The sequence below is a fragment of a genome, unplaced genomic scaffold (assembly GCF_019419815.1).
Source record: "Pyrus x bretschneideri cultivar Hongxiangsu unplaced genomic scaffold, Pyrus_bretschneideri_v1 Contig165, whole genome shotgun sequence".
Classification (NCBI taxonomy): domain Eukaryota; kingdom Viridiplantae; phylum Streptophyta; class Magnoliopsida; order Rosales; family Rosaceae; genus Pyrus; species Pyrus x bretschneideri.
The window spans coordinates 11,862-34,255 of NW_025999463.1; the positions used below are offsets into that span (position 1 = coordinate 11,862).

Below are 22,394 nucleotides of genomic sequence, written 5' to 3' on the forward strand. Positions count from 1 at the left end.
GCATATGTCTTGAGAGAAAAGTTACACAAGATCATTGCCGAGGCATATTTTGAATACTAAACATATTTGAAGTACTATTACTTAGAAATTGACGTCTGTTGAGTTTTACATTATACTTTTTACATATGGCAATGCATAATAATTGCAACTCTTTATTTGCGATGACATTTTAATGTGATGTATCGGAGAGAGTCTAATTTGACATGCATGTTGAAGAGTAGAGGCTAAGTGGCTTAAAACCCGTCCAATTACATCCAAATACATGAGAGACGAATTTTGTCAACAAGCAGAGAAAACGAAACCCTAATACTAACGGGCTAAGCCCAAATTCTAACAATAAAATAATCCTAAATTCCAACCACCTCCCCCCCCCCCCGTCAAACTCATGGCGGTACACGTCATGAGTTTGCCAACAAGCAGATGTGGATGCAAGCTCCGTTAGGTGGACAAGACAAGACAAGCTCCATTAGGCGGACACGACAAGACAAGCTCCATTAGGCGGACACGACAAGACGAGCTCCGTTAGGCAGACAAGACAAGACAAGCTTAGTTAGGCGCAACGGCGAAGCTAGTAACAGGGCTAGAGTGGGCTCTAGCATAGGGAGAGTTTTAGTTGTTTAAGGTTAAAAATACTGATAATTTAGATTATTTTATTAATTTTAATTGTTATAGCCCACCTAATAAGTAAAAATTCTGAACAATATGACTACTTTTAGAAAAAGTAAGAGTTAATAAATATTAAATAAATTATTTACTTTAATCAATATCAAATTTTATTATTATTATATTTCAAATCGTACACACACACAGGCAGACACGTCTCATTAAGTCTTTTTATTTGATTAGTTTCTAGGGAGTAGTATAGTGATTAGTTTAGGAGTAGAGTAATCATCTCATCCGGTTTTAAAAAGTAAATTTAATATTTTATTAATTTAGGTTTCCTAGGAGTAGACTAGTTTATTATTTTATTTCAACTTTTGGGGTACAACACAGTGACACTCTTTCACTTTCTGACTTTCAAAAAAGCCTTTGTCCCATCTTGACCTCTCGTCTCTGCACTGCAGTTCACAAAAACTAAGCATACAATACAAGTGAGAAAACTTGTTGGTTTTTCTGGCTTATTAAAACAAGACGTAGCAAGATTTTTCTAGCTTATTAAAACAAGACGTCGCAACAAGATGGAGAGTGAATTTCTGGCATATTCAATGGTTGTGTATATGGAAAAAAAGCTTGCCAAAAAGATTGATTCAAAAGAAATAACAAAAGATTTCAATTCCATTAAGGATCGAAGGGCACAACTTGAATATGTACTTTTTCTTTTATTTGTTAAGTTGTTATGACAAGATTGATGATGTATGTCTCTTTCTACTATAAGTTGCAACTTCAAATGTTTTCTTTGTTAAATCTAGTTGAAACTGGCTTTATTCATAGTTTAATTTTTTACTTTAAATTATTGCTTTCAGGTTTGTCATTGTGTCACTTTACATAAGTAACAAAAAAATTTAACCATTTGATCTCCTAGTAATAATTTTAGTTTAGCTCACCCACCAAATAATTTCCAGCTCCTCTATTGATTAGGCGGACAAGACAAGACAAGCGGGCGGACAATCAAGCAAGCAAATGAACAATCCAGGCTTCAATCAACAAGGCCCAACTAAAGGCCTTCAAACAAATCATAATAGCCCAACAGATTGTGGGCTCCATACCTTTTTTCTTTTTGCCTTTTTCCTGTTTTCTTTTTTATTTTTTTCCTTTCTTTTCTTCTTCTTTCTTCGGTTCCGGTAGCAAAATGGGCGCAAAACATGTGCAGACGAACATTCTGATAGGATCGTACAGGTCCGAGTTCTGGATAGCAGGGTGGTGTGGCGTGGCTGGTGGTGCGACTTATGGTTCTGATGCAGATTCCACACAGGCGGTGAGACGGATGGATGGGTCTCCATGCAGCATGCGGCGCCAGGACTCTAGTTTTGCTTTCATTTTTTTTTTTTAAAACTACCCACAAATAAACAGTCTAAACCAATCAAGGCAAAAACAAGATCCCAAAACCAAACCAGAAAATAAAAAAAAACAAAAAAAAAAATTTCACGAACCTAAACTAGACAGGACAACAAAATGATATCAAACAAGAGCAGATTAAATCCCGAAGAATTGTACCTGCTCTGATACCAAGTTAAATATCAAAAAACGCCATGAACAAGACTAACAAAATAAGAATATTATTAAACAAACGAGAATGCCGAAACGGCTACAAAACCCTAAAGGCTACATTGTGAATGACTTGCTTCTACGAGCTACAAAGCATCACATATACAGAGAACTAACCTAACCCTAATAAGCAAGAAAATGAAACCCTAATACTAACGGGCTAAGTCCAAATTCAAACAATAAAATAATCTTAAATTCCAACAACAAGGAGTTTAGATGACATATACACTTGAAAATGTGGGGGTATTGCTATGTTTCTGTAAGTTCATCTATAACCTGATCATCTTATGTGAATATATATGCAATTTTGAAAATAATTTCTTAGTCACTTATTTTATACGAAAATGAGTGTGTATATATATTACCTTTTGATATTGAATTTTTTTCTTTTTTTGGTGGAGGTGTATTGATATATATATACTAGAAGCAATATACTAAGAACCGAGCAGATACCTAAAGTATTTTAGTTTGCAGTCATGATCTGGTGCCAACAATACACAGAGTCTAACACTCATGTGAATTATGGAATGAGTTTGCGTATCCTTGATATGCAAATTATGAATAGAGCTTGATTTATTTGATCAATTGTACAAGAGTTTGCAGATAATATATTTGAGCAGGTTCACTAGCTATGAAACAACCGGCTGGTAATCTTATAAAGAAGACAATGTGAACGACAAGAGACGATTTCTTTCTTTATCTATTATTGAGATATCCGATTATTTGTGGAAGAGACCACTTTGTTTGGTTTGAGATATCCCACTATTTGGGAAGAGACTAGTTGGTTTATTGTGTGTGATATCATAGCTATGAGGGCATTAAGCAAAATGACTTATGCATATGTACTTGATATAATTGTTTTGACGTCAGAATTGGATTTAGCTAATCATCTGACAAATCCACTAAGCTAAATGCTAGTGATGATTATGACATCAAAGGGATGAGACGTATGCATATAACATTGATCAAGAGTGATGGTAACCCAACCTATGTGAAAGGAGATGCCATGAACTAGGTTCATATGGGTAAGAACAAGTCACTTGTTGATTGGGCGTGCATGATCAATTTATATCTAATGTTATTATTGTTGAGAGTCTATCTCTATGGTATAGATAATGCAACTACTGCAACGTCTAAGGTTGAACTTATGTTCTTAATGAATACCAAAGCCTATATATATGGGTGGTGTGCTTGACTGCAATGCACACTTGATGGATTCACCTATTTGAGTGTGGGAGTGGGGCCGCCACTCATGAATTTCCAGGTGGGCGCATGGCCTATTTGCGCCAACCCTCCAGAACATGCTCGATCCGAGGATTCAATGTAGATGGTTAGTCCTATGATTCAGGCAAAGAAATATTGGTTCATTGAAAATTCAATTTTTACCAAATTTCTATGAGTTACTACTAACTCATCCTAAGGTTGGTTCATAGTCCAAAAAACACTAGTGTTCATGCGTTGGATTCTTATTTTCCTTTCGTATTTCCTTGTCCTCTTTAAACTTGTTTTACTCAAATTCCTTTTGTGATTCAATTTGTATTTTGAAATATGGGGAATTGTTGGCATTTTTTTATTGGGTATTTCAAAATACAATTCCTTATTGATCATGTTAATATCATTCTTAATGATTTTTTCTAATCTCAATTTCATTTTTTTTTTTTTTGCAAACCAAAAACTGAAGCATTAAAGCGGTTATAATATTGGGGCTATAAATTAAGTACATTTTCTCTTTGAATATGCCATCTTGATTAACCCATTAATTGGGCAATTATATTTTTTGAAGAAAAATTGGGCAATTATATAGTCTAACGTTTCTAGACCATGCTTAATCATGTTTACTTTTCTCATGTTCTATATCAAAACAACTCTTCAAGCCGCGTGAGTATTATGGTTGATCTTTACCTAGACTACTCCTTCGCTATTGAACTTCAAAAATTTTCTTTCCTACAAACCTCGCCTAGTTGAATCTCACCTTCCTCTCCTCTTTTGATTTCTTGTATTCTCTCAAATGCTATTATAATTTCACCTTTCATATGCCTAATGAAGGATCATAGGTTGTTATATCCTCAGGGTAGGGCACCATAACCCATTACACTAAGACATTGTCTTAGAGGGGCAAAATCTATTCCTAAGGATAGTGACTGCACACCTCAACCTAAAATCTTATTCAAATCGAGGATTGACGAAGAGTTGTTCTCTACCTACAAAAGATAAATATTTTATCTTATTTGGTTTATTTTATTTAATAAATTGTGGTGATAAAATTATGATATACTATTATTAATTTTGTGATTTGTTGTAGGAGAAGTAGCATACGTATCGCAAATATCTCCAACAGTAGTTAAAGTTCTCACCATGCCAAATTTCAATACATACGATTCCTCCATATATGGTACAACAACAAAAACAATAAACTCAAAATTCAAACCAAACAATACAAAACCAAAATAATATATACAATAATGACAAATGAAATATGAAAAAAAAAAAAAAAAATATATATATATATATATATATATATATATATATATATATATATATATTGCATGGTTTCCATGCGTTGCTCACAAATGGTAAAAATAGATGTTAAAAAAAAAAAAAATACTCTAACCTAAAAATTAGCTTACTCATCAATGGAAAGTAAATTCGGGGTGGCAATGTACTCAACCAGTTTAAAATTGAAGAAATAAAATATTAAACAAATGCTTATGGTTTTGGATCTTTTATCTAACGTTCTATTGAGGGGAAACAACACATGTGAATAAAGCAAATGTTAGTCAATGGTTTTGGGTCTTTTATCCAACTTTCTATTGTGGGGAAACAACATATGTGATTAAAGCAAGTGATTTAATGATTTATATCTTAGGGAAGAGGATCCTCTTCGGAGCCGGTTCAACCGGAGCCTTCGGATCCTCCTCCTTCCTCTTCTTTCTTTGCAGATTTTCGGCCCTCGAAGTCGGCGTCGTAGCCTCTTTGAAGTTAGTTATTGGAAAACTTCAAAACCACACAGTCGGCGACGACTACTACGACGTTACCGATAACTAGCTCCAGGGAGGCCACGACGTTGACTTCAACCAACTCCGACCACGGCCGACTCCCACTCTGAGGGCCGAAAAAGTGTAGAGAAATAAGATGAAGGAGGAGGATCTAGAGGCTCCGGTGGAACCAGCTCCGGAGAGGATCCTCTCCCATATCTTAGGGCCTAGGCTAGTCTTACAATAGTATCTTTTAAATAATATCGTTAATATTACTGGTATAGGATGGGTGTAACCGTGTAATACAACAATCTTAAATTCTTACTAAAAAACAAAGCTGGTTGATAAGATGCATATATACCTTCCACCAAATGTAGAAAAAGAAATAGAGATACAATGTATGCATATCTCGATACGCTAAAATGGACATGATTCATATATATTCCATAAAGAATGTAAATATTCCACCTTTTTCGAGTAGCGTATCTTCACAATATGACTCAGGCTAAAATGAAGTCATGTCTAATCCACATTCGTCATGTGCACATGATGTGACAAAATAAAATGAATTTGAGCTAAAATCAAATAACATGAGACCCACAAACAAATAATGAAGAATACCGAGCCGGCCCAACTGTAAGGTTGTGGGGTTGAATAACACATCTCACACTTTGGTCATATCCATCCAACCTAAGACGATGTTCCATCACGGTTGAAGGTTGTAGGCTCGAACAATGCAACTCTCACTCTTGGTCCATCATTTTATAAAATTAAGACGTTTTCTAAGATGCAGACTTTGAGTGGGACCTTGCATTAGAAACTCCCATAAATTAAAGAGTTGAACTTGAAACAAATCCCTCCCAGTTAGTTGCATTGCACCATTCACAGTCATAAAGCAGAACAGAACGCCAGCCGGCACGGCCTCCATCGACTCCTCTTCCTGCGGGGGTTTCTTTCATCTCTGGTAATTTCTGCAACAATTAATTAAATCTTTACATACTAATCTAAATCAGTTTCTATGATGATGATGATGATACACGCGCGCGCGCGCGCGCACATCACCATGTATAATTGAACCTTGCTTCCGAAAATTAATCAAAGTTCTGATCTTAAAGCTTAATCAGTTTCCTGTGTTAGAAATTTAATAATTTAAATATTAGTATTATTAATATTTAAATATTAAATATTCAAATGAATGAAAATTAAAATGGAAAAGTGGGTTAGTCTTGGACTGCCTATGTATTGCAGTCTGCAATTGTTGCTTTTTAATTTTATTTTATTATGAAAAATGGTCATGGAAAGATTTGACCGGCAAGGGTTATGCATGTTTGAACAAAGGTTGCAGCTTTTTGTCATTTGGAAACAGATGTAATATTCAACAAAGGTTTGCATCCCTTGACTTGGAAGCAGACGCAACCTTTGTCCTTTGCAAGGAGATGCATCCTTTGAAAATGTGGCATATCAATGCCTATAAATAGACCACCAAGTCAAGCATTTTAGATATAGTTTTGCATTCAGAAATCATATAGAAATTAGAGTAGTTTAGTGTTCAAGAAAGAGAGAGTTTTAAACAATTTTGGTTCGCTGTTCTTTGTGGATTGGAGTGTTACTTCCGCAAAGAGAAAGATCGTTGTATCATGGGAGACATTTGCCAATGCAAACCTTGAAGCACCGTTGAGGGGAAATCTTGTCTTAAGGCTAAAGAATCAAATTCTAGCCTCGATCTCTAAAGGTTCTTCTATTCCTTGTTTTTCTTGCATTTATAGAGATTCTATTGTGTGTTATTTAATAGTTTTAATAAAATATATAACAGCTTTTCCATACCTTTTTCCAACATCCTGTTTTTCTTAGAAATCTTAATTAAAAAGCTTAATCAGTTTTATGTATAATCCACCACTAGCGATCCACAACAATTTTCAGGATATCGTCTTCAAGTCTGACTCTCTAGAGCTCATCAGCAACATCAAGGGTTCGGAATCTCTCCAATCGTTTTCATTCGATCAATTGGCGGTGGTTCCTCGTCAAGCGAATTGTGCAATCGATTGGGTTGCTTCGCAATGTAATAGAGGGATGCACTTTGATGTTTGGGTCATAAGGCCCCCATCTCTAGTTCACATTTTATCCAAAGATGGTCTCTCTTGCCCCCCATAAAACTTTGGAAGCTGCGTTTGGGAAGGATAGCAAATTGGACCTCAGCCTCGCTTTTGTGTTGTGCTCTGCCTTCATCACAGGCTCAGCTTTGGGCGAAACCTCTTTTGGCTTTCTTTGTTTTGTATTTCTTTACTTTTATTCTGCCTTGTTTTGTCTTTCTTCCTTGTATTGCTATTTGGCTTCTGGGCTCTACCCTTAATGAAATGCTACCTCTTGTCCAAAAAAAGAAGAAAATCGTTAGAGGGAGAGCGTGAGTGGTGTTGCAACAAAATGGAACAAGATATGTTGATGAAAATTCTACTATCTCTGCCTCCCAAAACTCTGATGCGATTCAAATGTGTCTCTAATATGGAAAGTAAATTGGTAGACCTTTCAAGTTGGTGGGCACTTTAGTAATTTGACCATAGTTCTATAAATGGAGGTGTAGCTTCTAAAAGACTCCAGAGGCCTTCCATAACGAGAAGGGACTTGCTGACCCATTTTTAGGGCGATCGGGTCATCGACCTGCCAACTTGACTTGCTCATATCTCCTTCATTAGATAGATAAGATGCATGCATACCTTTCACCAAATTACTTCAATCTAAAATAGAGGTTTAATTGCTACCAAAGGCCCAATTGCTAGTGTAGAACAAAAATATAGGGGTAAATATCAGTTTACTACCCTCAAGTTTCGTGGTTTTCAACATTTGGTACATGAAGTTTTTTTTCATCCTAGAGTCATACCTAAAGTGTTAATTTTGGGACAGTCTCACACATCTGTTAGTTAAACTGTTAACTGATGATGTGGTGCCTATGCTGGACAATGAGTGGACGTCATGTGTCATTAAATGATCCACGTGGAAATTAAAAATTCAAAAAAAAAAAATTATTTAAAGAAAAGTTATTAATTTTTTTTAAAATAATAATAATAAAGCAAAAGCAAAACCCAGATCGTCTTCCCCAAATCCCCCGTGCCCACCCTCCCTCCCTCACTTTTCCCTTGTCAAAATCTCGAGCATCTTGACCTCTCCCAGAACCTTCTCACCAGCACCCTCCCCGCCACCCTTCCTAACCTCAAATACCTCGACTCACCGGAAACAATTTCTCCAGACCAATTCCCGACTTCTTCGGTCGCTTCCAGAAACTCGAGGTCCTCTCTCTCGTCTATAATCTCATCGAAAGCACCATCCTTCCGTTTCTCGACAACATTTCCACCCTAAAAATGCTCAACCTTTCCTACAACCCGTTTCACCCCGGTAGGATCCCGGCGGAGCTCGACAATTTGACGAACCTTGAGGTGCTCTAGCTCACCGAGTGAAACTTAGTTGGCGAGATTCTTGACTCGCTGGGTCGTCTAAAAAACCTCAAGGATTTAGACCTCGCTATCAACAGCTTCAAAAGGACTGTGGGACGGGAGAAGGAGGGCAACGACGGGATTTTTGGGATGGGAGAAGGGGGTGGGCTCGGGTGGCGACGGTGGGATTTTTGGGAGGGATGATGGGGGATGGGAGAAGGTGGGATGGAGGCGTAATGGGGAGGGAAGTGGTTGCGGGTGATGGGGGTAGGAGGGTGGGCACATTGGGATTTAGGGAAGACAATCTGGGTTTTGCTTTTGTTGTTGTTTTTTTTTTAACTTTTCTTTAAATAATTATTTTTTTGAATTTTTAATTTTCACGTGGATCCCTTAATGACACGTGGCGTCCAGTTGTTGTCCACATAGGCGTCACATCATCAGTTAAAGGCAGAGTTAACAGTTTGACTAACGGATGTATGAGACTATCCCAAAATTAACACTTTAGATATGACTCTGGGACGAAAAAAGCTTCATGTACCAAATGTTGAAAATCATGAAACTTGAGGGTAGTAAACTGATATTTACTCAAAATATAGATACAATGAATGCATATCTCAATACATTAAAATTGACATGATTCATATCTAATCTAAGAAATGCAAATACTATACTTTTTTTTTCCGAATAATGTATCTTTACAGTATAATGCAGGCTAAAATCAAGGCATAATCCACATTATGCCATGTTGACACGATGTGACAGAAGAACTGAACTCGGCTAAAATCAAATAACATGTTCCATGAGGCCCACAAAGAAAGCAATGGATGATATTTGGTGGGCCCTACTTTTGAGTTAGAGGGTTCAAGAAACGCATCTCTCACACTCTGGTCTATCATCACGGTTGTAGAGCAGAACACAAAACCAGCAGTGCGGCCTCCATCGACTCCTTCTCCGGCGGGGGTCTCTTTCGTCTCCGGTAATTTCTGCAACAATTAATTAAAATCTTAACTTACTAATCCTAATCAGTTTCTGTGGTGATGATATGCACACACGCAGATCAGGATGTATGTAATTGGACCTTGCTTCCGAGAATTAATCAAAGATTTGATCTAAAATCTGAATCAGTTTACTGTTTGTGATTTTTTCTTCTTAGAAATCTTAATTAAAAAGTTTTCATAATTTGTTGTTTATCGTTAGAGGGAGAGCGCGAGGAGGCAAAATGAAAATGGGACAAGATATGTTGGTGAAAATCCTACTAACTCTGCCTCCCAAAACTCTGATGCGATTCAAATGTGTCTCTAAATGGTGGTCTGCTCTCATCAACAATCCGGGTTTCGTGTCAAATCACCTCTCCAACTCCGCGAACAACAATCTCACCACTCTCCACGTCTTTTTGGCGCGATTAGTAGTGCAGCGGCAGCATGAGGAGGAGGAGGAGGAGAACCCCAAGTGTAACAGCACCACTAAGAAGGGGGAGACTGAAGAAGTATTATCAATTCTTGAGTTTTGCAGAGACGATGATAATACTGATGACGAGCATAGCAATAGCTGCTCTCTTGTTGGTGTCCAGGACATCATTATTCCTCAATCTTTGATTCAAAATATCGGAGTGCCGGAACAACAATTTCGTATCCACGGCCACTGCAATGGCATTGTTTTACTATCTAGTGAGAGTGGCCTAGTTTTATGCAATCCCGGAATTGGGGAATTCAATCGTATTCCCGATGAGCCATGCCTTCCAATGTGGCCCTTGGACCAGCCGGATGATTACGATCCGCAAGAACATATGGAAACTGGTTTTCATACTGGATTTGGCTATGCTCCCATGTCTAATGAGTACAAAGTTGTGACCTTTACTACTTATTTTCAAGAGGTAGATGAACACTGCCGGACATTTCTTAGTCGGCACAGAGCAGTAGTATACACCATGGGTTGTGATTTTTGGGAAGAGATCAACACAGATTCTTTAGAAACCGAAACTACTTTGTTTTGGCCTGAGGATTTCCAGATGTCCTTCAAGGGAATGTGTTATTGGCTGGGAATTGAGCAAGATAAGGAATTATTTCCATTTGACGCAGTTGAGCATCGATTCCATGCGAATGGGAAATTGATCATTTCCTTCGATACAAGTCGTGAGGTATTTCACGGTATACCCTTACCATCTGAGCTCCAACAGTTTGTCCGGTCGAATCACCTCTATTTGAAGCTTACTGTTTGGAATGAATCAGTTGCTTTTTTTGCCCTTAGTGTGGACCATCGTCGATATCCTGAACCTTATGAAATGTGGGTGATGGATGATGACTTTAAGGGTGCTTGGACAAAACACTTGACCATTGAGGGCACAGATGATAAGATACGTAGGTCTGGACCTGTGGCGTTGTGGGGCGATGAGTGGCTTATGATTGACAGTGATGGACACGTAGTTTTCTTTAATCTTTGTACCAAAAAGCTTAAGCATATTCCCATTGAAACAGAAGATAAAGATAGTATTATTGTTTATGTGAATAGCATAGTTTCGGTCATGGGACGCAGCCACAAGCTTAAGAGCATAGAGAATACTTGCTCAGATAAAGATGAAGATGCGATAGTGGTGGTAGACGGGAAGAGGGAAAGTTGCCGGAGGTTGTACTCATATTCGGTTTGGGCCATTCCACCGGCTGATGTTTCCCATAGAATCAAGAAGGTGATGGAGGGCCTCCAGGCGGAGTTTGGTGGGCCGGAGATCGAACCTCACATCCCCATCCTGGGATCCATCCAGATGATGAGTCGTGAGGATGCCCTTAACAAGTTTAGATTTGCTCCTATGGATGACATCGTTGCTAAAGTTGATCGGGTGGTTACTAAGAATTACTATCACCAGTGTGTTTCATTATTGATGGATCGAGAGGTATATATTTTCTCGATCCCTTGTTAATACATATTGATTTTCTTGATGTTTTGTTTTGTTCTGTTTTGTTTCCTTTTCATCTTTCTCGTTTTGGTTTGAGCTTGAATAGACTCACTTATCATTACACCTTCTTTTCTTAGTTGTTTGAAAATGCCCAAAGTTGGAGCTACCATTTCGGTTTCTACAACAGTAAGTTGTTGTTTACAGTGACTTAATTTCTTAAAGTGTTGACGGGAATGTACGTATGTAATCTGCGTGTCTGCAATATTTGATGCAGGTTCTATGCCATATTTGAGTCTCCTCTACGGGAAGTTGACGGAAGAAGAAAGGAAAAAAGCTGGAGAAATTGTTAATATTCTCGACGAGAGCATTACTAGCTTGACCTTCCGCATAACTCACTTTGCATTGTATGAAATAGACTACGATGACAGATCTCTGAAATCTTGGACCAAGATTGCTGAAATCGGTCGTTAGACAAGCTCTCCGGTTGCATATATATGCATAGCACTTGGCAAACTACAAAAAATATGGGCACTGCACACAATAAATTATTGTGTGCCCTTTGAGGCCAAAGAGCACCAACATATGTGCTTGTAGACAAATAGCAACAATGTAGCAACAAAGTGTGTCCTTTGGCCGAAGGGCACAATATAGTTGTTTGTGTTATCAAGGCAAAGCATTATAGAGCCTAATTTGTGCCTTCATTCTGATAGGTCTGACAGCCCTTTTCAACTGATTGGGCACTTCTGTGTAATCGTGCCCTATACCAAATTTATTTAAAAAGAATTGAATTTTTTTTTCTTTTCACATGAATTACATCCGGATTCTTGCCCACTCACATACTAATTATATCGATCTATAATTAATAAACCTTAAACTGCATCAGTTGAGAAGAAATTTGAAAAGAAGAAAAGAAAAAGAAAAAAAAAAGACCTTAACTCAAATTCATGAATTGGGTGAGGTACTAAGATTAGAAACAATATACGAAGAGAAATTCGAATGAGTTTAACTAGGTAATATATACTAAGTGAATGAAGTTGTCTAACATTTTACAAGATAACAACATCTAAAATCTACCAAAATTGAGGTCCTTCTATCTCAACCTCCGCATGAATATCATCTAGTATTAGCGCCAATATATTTCTCTGGATAACCTCCACTGTCACTTTTTCTGCTAGCATTATACACAAAATACAAGAGAGAGTGGAGAGAGAGAGAGAGAGAGAGAGAGAGAGAGAGAGAGAGATTCGGTGAGAAATGAAGAGAGAAGTGATGGTGGGTAAATAAGAGAGAGTGGAGTGGTAAGTGATTACACAGACATTACTATAAACCAACAATGCCTGATGACCAAGTAAAATATAGTAACTACCAAGACCATAACGCAACGAGGTGCACAAAAGGGATATTGCACGCATGCAAAATATCCCATCCAAACAACAACCGGTCATCACCACATGCAATATGTGTGACACATTCAGAGAAACCGAAAACGACATTCAAAGTCCACGAGTCCGATGCATAGGATTTGACAAAAGGATTTAAAAAATATTTTTGACCCACATGCAGCCGACCAAATTCCTAACAAACTTTCGTTTAAGAATCACTAAAGATGGACACACAATTCGGACTGAGAAGGAAGCCCCTTCTTGGTGACATGTTGCACTATTGAAATCCTCTGACTTGGAATGGGGGCAAGGTGAAAGAACAAACGAAATCAAAAAACAAAGACAACTCAAACATGTTAGACTAACATTTAAATTTGGAGGTCATTCCGGGTATGATTCGACACTTCCTCAACCTTAATCTGGTTAATGCATTACCGTGAGTCTAGGGCAAAAGGTTTTCCATTAGCTTAATATTTAATACCTAGTACCGGAGTAAGGTGGTATTCCGGATATCGCGGTGGAAATCTTGACAAATACTAAATTTGGAGGTGACGTTTTCCCAAAACAACGTCACCAAAGATGGCTTTTGAACTCTGTCCCGGGCCCATAAGCTTACCTGCGTTTTTCCTCAACACTTCTTACTTCGAATAGATTGACAGATTAAACTCTATTCATCGATTAGGAAACAAACAGTATTCATCATCATTACAAATTTTTTTGCATGACATTCAAGATTGCACCACTGAGTCTGAAATGTCTCTGCTACATTGTACGAAATTGGATCATATACAAGGATAGAAGACCAAACAGTATGTATTCTAAAGCTGGAGAAAGGTTGATCGAAATAACGTTACCTCAAAAGTCTGGTCATGACTCAACAACTCTGTGAAGAGTTTGACCTAACGGAGTAGCGATGCTACCATCACCTTGATCCGGGACAATAGATGAAATCCGAGTGACTCCGCTTATATAGCCATACTTGTTCCACAAGACATGAAATTTGACCCAAGGGGTACAACAGATGAATTTGTTGTACCAGTAGAAAAGGAAGGCTTTATGTTCTCCCTTCCTAAGGCTCTCCTCACCTCGGCCGATGAAGTGGAGAATGAGAGTGTTGTAGTTGAAGAAGTTCTTGTGTAGCTTTTGAACCTCTTTGTAGACATCGAAATTTCAGTAAAACAAATGTTCACCAATGCATTAAAGTTTTGACGTGTCAAGGCATACATGGCATACGCCACGTGTTGTACAAATTGTACACATGGCGTGTGACTCAACAAAATAGGAAGAAATACCCTTGAAGGATTAAACAAGTTTTTCTTCTCATTTTGGGCAATGACAAGGCAAGTACATTTCAATCCATTGAGGATCAAAACAAGTTTTTCTTCTCATGTTGGGCAATGACAAGGCAAGCACACTTCAATCCATTACGGATCAAAGCAAGTTTTTCTCATTTGGGCAATGACAAAACATACACATTTCAAGTTTAAAATGGTGTTAAGTGGGAAATTAGGCCATAAGTTACACCACTTCAAGTTTAAAATGGTATTAAGTGGGAAATTAGGCCATAAGTTACACCACTTCAATTTCAATATTGCATTAAGTGGGAAAATTAGGCAATGGTGCTTGGAAAGGAAAAAAATATTTTGTGGTGGTGATTCATTCTCAAAGCCTATAAATAGGCTTCTCCATCAAGGTATCAAGCATCAAGGAATTCACAAATACATTTCTCTACTCCAAAATTAGAAGAGGAATTCCCCAAATCCTTGAAGCTTTGAAACTCCAAAGCTTCCAACCATCCAAATTCCCAAGAATTCCGAAGGATCAAGAAAGCTCTCTTCGTTCTTCGTTAAATCCTCTTTCAAGATCAAGCCCCGACGGCCCTTGAAGAAAGTGTTCATCCGTTCATCCTAAGTATAAGCCCCCAACGGCCCTTTGGATCAACAACCTCAACAAATCCACACATCCAATCGTTCTTCAAGATTAAGCCCAAAAGCCCTTAAAGATCCGCTCATCCATCAACCTTCAAGATCAAGCCCAAAAGCCCTTGAAGAAATCCACACAACCATTATTCAAGATCAAGCCCCAACGGCCCTTGAAGAAAGCGTTCATCATTCATCATCCGTTCATCCTAAGCTCAAGCCCCAACAGCCCTTTGGATCAACAACCTCAACAAATCCACACATCCAATCGTTCTTCAAGATTAAGCCCAAAAGCCCTTGAAGATCCGCTCATCCATTAACCTTCAAGATCAAGCCCAAAAGCCCTTGAAGAAATCCACACAACCATTATTCAAGATCAAGCCCCGACGGCCCTTGAAGAAAGTGTTCATCCGTTCATCAACTGTTCATCCTTAGATCAAGCCCCGACGGCCCTTTGGATCAACAACTCATCCACAAACCTACACCCTACGAAGATAGAATCAGATGACCAAATTTGAGAGAGATCGTAACCCCAAAATCATTAAACACAAAATATTATTTTGTACATGTTATTCTTGTTTCTTGTTTCAAGGAACTTTCGTGTTCACAAATTTGGCACGCCCAGTGGGACATCTCTACCTCTCATCTCTATCCTCAAATCATCGAAAAACGCAAATGGCATCAAGAAAGGATCAAGCTGTTCCTGCAATCAAAGCAAAGAACAAGAACATCATTGCCGCAAGTGGTGATATTTCGGGCACCATCACATTGCTTTGGAGGTTGGCGAAAGCTGTTTTCCCTCCTTTCTGATTGGTGCACTTGTGGAGAAGACATATGTTTCTCGTGCAGTTTCTTCGGAGTGACATGAGTCCATCATTCAATTTCACTTGACTTGGAGCATGCCCCTAACAGTCGAGGTGAAGACTTTGAGTCGAAAGAGCCAGAAGTGACATCTTTCTTAGGGATTTCATCTTCAGTGCCGTCCTCTTGGGTTTGTTGGCATGAAGATTTGTCAGTGTGGACGATGATGCGCCTCCTTACTTTCAGTGGTCCTTTTGTGTCGACCTCTAGGATTGTTTGGCGCTTCATCCTTGAAGGAATCAAGCTTCGAACGTCGCATTTTTCTGCTAACCCATCGAACTTTTCTTCCTTTGGTGTTGTCTTCCTCTTTCCAAAAGGCTTCTCATTATCTTCAAATCTTTCCGAAGCTGATCGTCGCAGAGGAGAGATAGCTGTGTTGCTTTGTTTCTTAGGCTTTAACAACCTTTCAAAAACAGAGCTTTGGGATGTTAGCGCGTTAAGCCTCTTGAAGACAGAGGTTCGGCCTTGACTACCAATGCGATTAAGCATTGAAATTCTGGAGCTTGAATGGCTCATCCTATCGAAGACCGACGTCCGAGGGGCGGGTTTAGGCCCTTTTTGGTCTTGTTCAATGCTCACGCTGATGTGTTGAGCGCTAGCTTTCTTCACTTTGCTTGAAATCTTCACGGGTGCATTTGGTGTGAAGCCAAGTCCGGCTTTGTTGTTGTCAACTCCGTAACCATGCTCCTTCAACTTCTTTTGAGTTTTGGTGAGGTTACGTTCTTTGTCATTGACGGTGTTTGAAACCTTCTTTCCAAGATTTGAAGAGGAAGCAAAGTCATGCCTAGTCTTTGACATGAGTTCGTAGGCATTTGGGTTAAAGCCTTCTTCGGTCTTCTTAGTTGGAAGAGAGCTTGGTTTCATTTTGACGCCATGATGTGCCTCCAGACGGTTGATGAGTCCGGCGGTTTGCAAGTTTTTCTCATCTGCAGTCCGTGTGAGCTTTGCGATTGCTTCATTCATCTGAGCTAGCTGCTCCTCGATTGAAGTTACTCCAGTGGTCATGACTTGCATGGTTGTACTGCCGCTCGAATCAGCGTCGGAGAGTAGGGACGATTGGATGTGTGGATTTGTTGAGGTTGTTGATCCAAATGGCCGTTGGGGGTTGAGCTTAGGATGAACGGATGATGAATGATGAATGCTTTCTTCAAGGGCCGTTGGGGCTTGATCTTGAATAATGGTTGTGTGGATTTCTTCAAGGGCTTTTGGGCTTGATCTTGAAGGTTGATGGATGAGCGGATCTTCAAGGGCTTTTGGGTTTAATCTTGAAGAACGATTGGATGTGTGGATTGAGGTTGTTGATCCAAAGGGCCGTTGGGGGCTTATGCTTAGGATGAACGGATGAACACTTTCTTCAAGGGCCGTCGGGGCTTGATCTTGAAAGAGGATTTAACGAAGAACGAAGAGAGCTTTCTTGATCCTTCAGAATTCTTGGGAATTTGGATGGTTGGAAGCTTTGGAGTTTCAAAGCTTCAAGGATTTGGGGAATTCCTCTTCTAATTTTGGAGTAGAGAAATGTATTTGTGAATTGCTTGATGCTTGATACCTTGATGGAGAAGCCTATTTATAGGCTTTGAGAATGAATCACCACCACAAAAGCTTTGATCCGTAATGGATTGAAGTGTGCTTGCCTTGTCATTGCCCAACATGAGAAGAAAAACTTGTTTTGATCCTCAATGGATTGAAATGTACTTGCCTTGTCATTGCCCAAAATGAGAAGAAAAACTTGTTTAATCCTTCAAGGGTATTTCTTCCTATTTTGTTGAGTCACACGCCATGTGTACAATTTGTACAACACGTGGCGTATGCCATGTATGCCTTGACACGTCAAAACTTTAATGCATTGGTGAACATTTGTTTTACTAAAATTTCGATGTCTACAAATGCCCCCACTTCAAGGCGCGTCGTAGACATGTGCTTGACACGTGTAGAAGATGCGTTTTGAAGTCCCTTAATGTAGATGTCAACCCAAGGGCTGTCGAGGCTTGATCTTGAATTGGGCTGGAAATTTCTTCAAGGGCTATTGAGGCTTGATCTTGAGTTCGACTGGAAGATTTTCTGGTTTCCTCCAATCGTTGATTTTCCACAGGCTTAGTCTTGAACTGGGCTGGAGGATTCTTTTGGTCTCCCCCGAAGGTCTGAACTTACTCCTTTTATCTGGAGTTGAATTTGATTCAAGGGTGGAGAACACTTGATTTTGAATCGGGCTTGTGATTTCTTCAAGGGCCATCGAGGCTTGATCTTGAATTAGGCTGGAGGATTCTTTTGGTCTCCCCCAAAGGTCTGAACTTACTCCTTTTATCTGGAGTTGAATTTGATTCAAGGGTGGAGAACACTTGATTTTGAATTGGGCTTGTGATTTCTTCAAGGGCCATCGAGGCTTGATCTTGAATTAGGCTGGAGGATTCTTTTGGTCTCCCCCGAAGGTCTGAACTTACTCCTTTTATCTGGAGTTGAATTTGATTCAAGGGTGGAGAACACTTGATTTTGAATCGGGCTTGTGATTTCTTCAAGGGCCATCGAGGCTTGATCTTGAGTGAAAATAGGACCATGAGCGGTTTCAGGATTCAGACACATGGCAGGCAAGCACGAGGTGGAGGTGATGACCTGTTTCTTTGTTCAATCTTTCCAATTCGTATTGAAGAGGGTTAGAGGATGACTCAGCATATGCAGTTGTTGCGTTTGCTGACGATCCACAAGATTGATGTTTCATTGTCACTCGTCTTAGCTGTTCTCCAAGCAGATGTGGTCCCTTCTCTGGAAGTGTATCAACCGTTGAAGATGACTACTCGAGAGCAACGCTAGGTAAGCAACCAGGGAATAGATTCCAGGTAGTCGGTTCCAGATCGGAAGACTGACTCCAAGTGCCGGCTGATTGCTCTCTTTCACTTTGCCATGCGAGTAAGAACAAGGACAAAGGAAAGGACATGGAGAAAGCATGATATGAGACTTTTGCTTTTGAAGAAGCAGCGAACGAATCAACACATATATTTGTTGTGCTTGTCTCCACATGCTTCGATGTATCATTTTCACTTGCCTTACTTGCTCCCCTTGCAGAAGTGGTATTTCCTTATGCAGGTTTGCATCTTCTCTTGTAGTATTTGTCCTCTGATGCAGAAGTTGAATGCAAACCTTGCATTTGAATGGACCCTCACTTCTTGGTGGCAGCGCAAGTTTGAGTGGAGGTTCCGACATATTGCTTTCTCTGTCCTTGTCTTGGCAGGTGAGAACAAGGGCAAAGGAAAAGACAGGGAAAAAGCATGATATGAGATACCTTTGCTTTCACCCTTGATGATATGAGATACTTTTGCTTTTTGAAGAAGCAGCGAATGAATCAGCACATATATTTGTTGTGCTTGTCTCCACATGCTTCGATTTACCGTTTCCTCCTGCCTCATCTGTATTCCAGGCATCTGGTATCTTCTTTGGGGAAAAAGAAAAAAATTGAGTATTTCGAGAGGCTTTGCTGGGAGTGCGCCCTCAGAGGTGAGGAAGAGTTGGGCTTTTTTTTTTTTTTTTTTTTTTTGCAGGTCTACCTTGCCATAAAAGATGAAGGTTGACATATATAGGGATTTCCCAATAGCAAGTGGTGGTACTGTTCCTTTACCATTGTCGACAACTGTTGGGTAATTGAACAGTAAGATTCACGCGTTCTCAACTTTGTCAGAAATCTTTGACAAAGTTGCCCGTGATTTCTGCAAAGCTGGGGTTGCATGTGAAGGGTGATGACAAATCTGGAAGAGCTCAGCTTTTGAAATTCAGAGAGTGATGACTCTTCGATCCTTGAATAAGCAGCCCAGCTTTTGAGGTTCGGAGGGTGTTACCTCTTTGATTTCTGAACAAACGCTTCTTCGATTTTTGAGCAAGCGTCTCTTCGATTTCTGAACAAATGCTTCTTCGATTTTTGAGCAAGCGCCTCTTTGATTTCTGAATGGCAAACAGTAGTGCGGATGCGGCTTTGTCAGAGATCTTTTGACAAAGTTAAACGCGTTTTCTGAAAAGCCGAGAAAGCGTCGCCTAACTTACGCCTTTTATCTGGCTTTTGAGATTTTGAAGAGTGGTGTCTCTTCCATTTTTGAATCGGTGGTCGTGTCGCCTCTCCTCTTTATAGAGGTATCGATTACCTCCAACATGCACATCTTGAAGGTTGCTCATTCGTGAAAATCATCTCCGGTGTATTTTGTTTTAACAGCCCCTTGAGATTTTTCTCCATCCGACCCTTCTCTTTTAACACCTTTGAAAAATGGCCAACCCATCTAACATTTGCTTAGATTTGAGTCTCAGCAGTGCGCCGCGTCAAGGTAAGGTATGGTGCCCGTCTTTTTTATCTTCTAATGGCCCTCTTACAGGTGAAGACTCCGTGATGACGGATGCAACAACAGCTACGATAGTAGCTAGGAACCTCCTTACTCCCAAAAATAGTAGGCTGCTTTCAGGACGGTCCGATAAGTTGGCCGTTCAAGAGTCCCTCGCTCTCAGTGTTCAGTGTGCGGGCTCTGTGTCCAACATGGGCCAACGCCTGCTTGCTCGATCTCGTCAAGTGGAATCATTGATGGCAGAGGTGGAAAATCTTAAGCAAGAGATCAAACAGCTTAAGTACGAGAATAGAAGTTTGCATGTGCTTGCAAATAACTATTCGACGGGCATGAAGAGGAAGCTTGATGAGCTGTAAGAATCTGAAGGTCGAATTCAAAGTGACTGTCAAAGGCTTGCGACTTATCTCCAGAGGCACCTTTTTCCTGGGTCATCTAGCGTTCCACCCAGAATTGAGGCCTCGAATGCTCTATCTTCAATGCCTCCCGCTCCGATGCCTTCTACTCCGATGTCTTCCGCTTCTAGAGTTTTGCCACGTAGTGGGTCTTCACGTGAACAACCTTTGTGAAAGCTCCATCTTTTTTTTTTTTTTTTTTTTTTGATGATGTAATAAAATTGACTTTCTTTAATGAAACATTTATTTATTTATTTTGATGTGACTGTACTTGAAGTTTTGAAGTTTCAAGTTGCCTACGTACTCTTCCAAAGAAGGGATCAAGTCATAACGTAGTTCAAATGAGTGATGGTTTTGATGATGATTTTGCCGTACACAGTTTATGCTCTTGCGGGCCAGGAGAGTGATACATGGAAGACTTGTGCTGCTTGAACTTGTATTTGTCGCAAAGCTCGTCCACGAGTCGGTTGGAGAACTGCTTTCCATTGTCAGTGATAATGTAGCGAGGCACCCCATATCGGTGGATGATATGCTCCTTGATGAAACGAACAACAGTTTCCTTTTTTACTTCCCTTAAAGGGATGGCTTCAGCCCACTTGGAGAAGTAATCTGTTGCAGCTAGGATGTAAGCTTCCCCTGCAGATGACTTTGGCGTAATTGGTCCTACAACGTCCAATCCCCATGCGTCGAACGGCCATGAAGCAACTGTAGGGTGTAATGGTTCAGGCGGTTGATGTATGAAGTTGGCGTGGAATTGGCAGGCTTGGCACCTTTTGGCGTGTTCCAGGCAGTCCTTCACCATGCTCGGCCAGTAGTAACCCATTCTTTTAAGCCGGAAATATAGCTTTGGTCCAGACTGATGTGCCCCACACACACTTGAATGTGCTTCTTCCATGGCTAGATTAACTTCTTCCTCACCTAGGCATCTCAGGAACACTCCTTCAAAAGAGCGTTGATAGAGTGTTCCTTTGTAGTAAAGGAAGCGAGGTGCTCGTCGACGTATTTCGGAACGGTGTCTGAGATCATCTGGAAGCTTTCCGTGCTCTAAGTAGTCGATCAGTGGTTGTCTCCACTCTTCAGCATCGACTGGAAGTACTGAGATGACATTTGTATCATCTAGTAACATTTCATTAACGAGCGGAATCACCCATCTTTGGAAAACTGGCACGTCTGCAATTTCATCTTTTCCTAGTGTCATACTCGAGGCTAGATTGGCGAGAACGTCTGCCATTTGATTTTCCTTTCTTGGCACATGTTCCAGTGTCACAGCTTCGAACTTTTGTAGCAGTTGGGTCGCTAGCCAGAAGTATGGGACGAGATCATCTTTCCTCACCTCATATTCAGTTAAGAGTTGATTGATTATGAGCTTGGAATCGCCATATACCTCAAGAGCTGTGATTTCCATGTTGATCACCATTTGGAGCCCGATGATCAATGCTTGGTACTCAGCAACATTGTTGGAGCATAGCTCATTCAGTTGGAAGAAGTAAGGTAGTATTTGCCTTTGTGGCGACATGAATACTACTCATGCCCCCGCTCCGTCTGCTCGTGCGGATCCGTCGAAGAACATCGTCCATGTTGGGAAGATGTCGATGTAGAACACCTCCTCGTCAGGCAAGTCGTCTGAGATTTTCCAATCAGCCGGGATTGGATGATCGGCAAGGAGCGTTTGGTGCCGTTTGCAGTTTCAGCTCGTGCAGGCAAGGAGCGTTTGGTGCCGTTTGCAGTTTCAGCTCGTGCAGGCAAGGAGCGTTTAGTTGTCACCTTTTAGGCTCGTGCGAACGAGGAGCTTTGGTTGTCGCCTTTTAGGCTCGTGCGAACGAGGAGCTTGTGGTGTCGTTTGCAGTTTCAGCTCGTGCAGACAAGGAGCGTTTGGTTGTCACCTTTTAGGCTCGTGCGAACGAGGAGCTTTGGTTGTCGCCTTTTAGGCTCATGCGAACGAGGAGCTTGTGGTGTCGTTTGCAGTTTCAGCTCGTGCAGGTTTGTGGATGAAATCCGAGTGACTCCGCTTATATGGCCATACTTGTTC

The 22,394-nt window shown here is 40.2% G+C and overlaps 1 protein-coding gene across 1 annotated transcript; it reads left to right on the plus strand.

Moving 5' to 3' along the window:
• Nucleotides 1–9,814: 9,814 nt before the first annotated feature.
• Nucleotides 9,815–12,078, plus strand: LOC125475882 (F-box/kelch-repeat protein At3g06240-like). The gene is made up of 3 exons (XM_048581245.1): nucleotides 9,815–11,492; nucleotides 11,633–11,681; nucleotides 11,770–12,078. The coding sequence occupies exons 1-3, from the start codon at nucleotides 9,825–9,827 to the stop codon at nucleotides 11,964–11,966; spliced, it is 1,914 nt and encodes a 637-aa protein (XP_048437202.1). The 5' UTR covers nucleotides 9,815–9,824; the 3' UTR covers nucleotides 11,967–12,078.
• Nucleotides 12,079–22,394: the final 10,316 nt, after the last annotated feature.

Excerpts from the sequence above, each read along its gene's own strand:
- LOC125475882 (XM_048581245.1), top strand. The coding sequence starts at position 9,825 with ATGAAAATGGGACAAGATATGTTGGTGAAAATCCTACTAACTCTGCCT. Across the intron at positions 11,493-11,632 it reads CATTATTGATGGATCGAGAG|TTGTTTGAAAATGCCCAAAG; the intron begins GTATATATTTTC and ends TTCTTTTCTTAG. Across the intron at positions 11,682-11,769 it reads CCATTTCGGTTTCTACAACA|GTTCTATGCCATATTTGAGT; the intron begins GTAAGTTGTTGT and ends TATTTGATGCAG.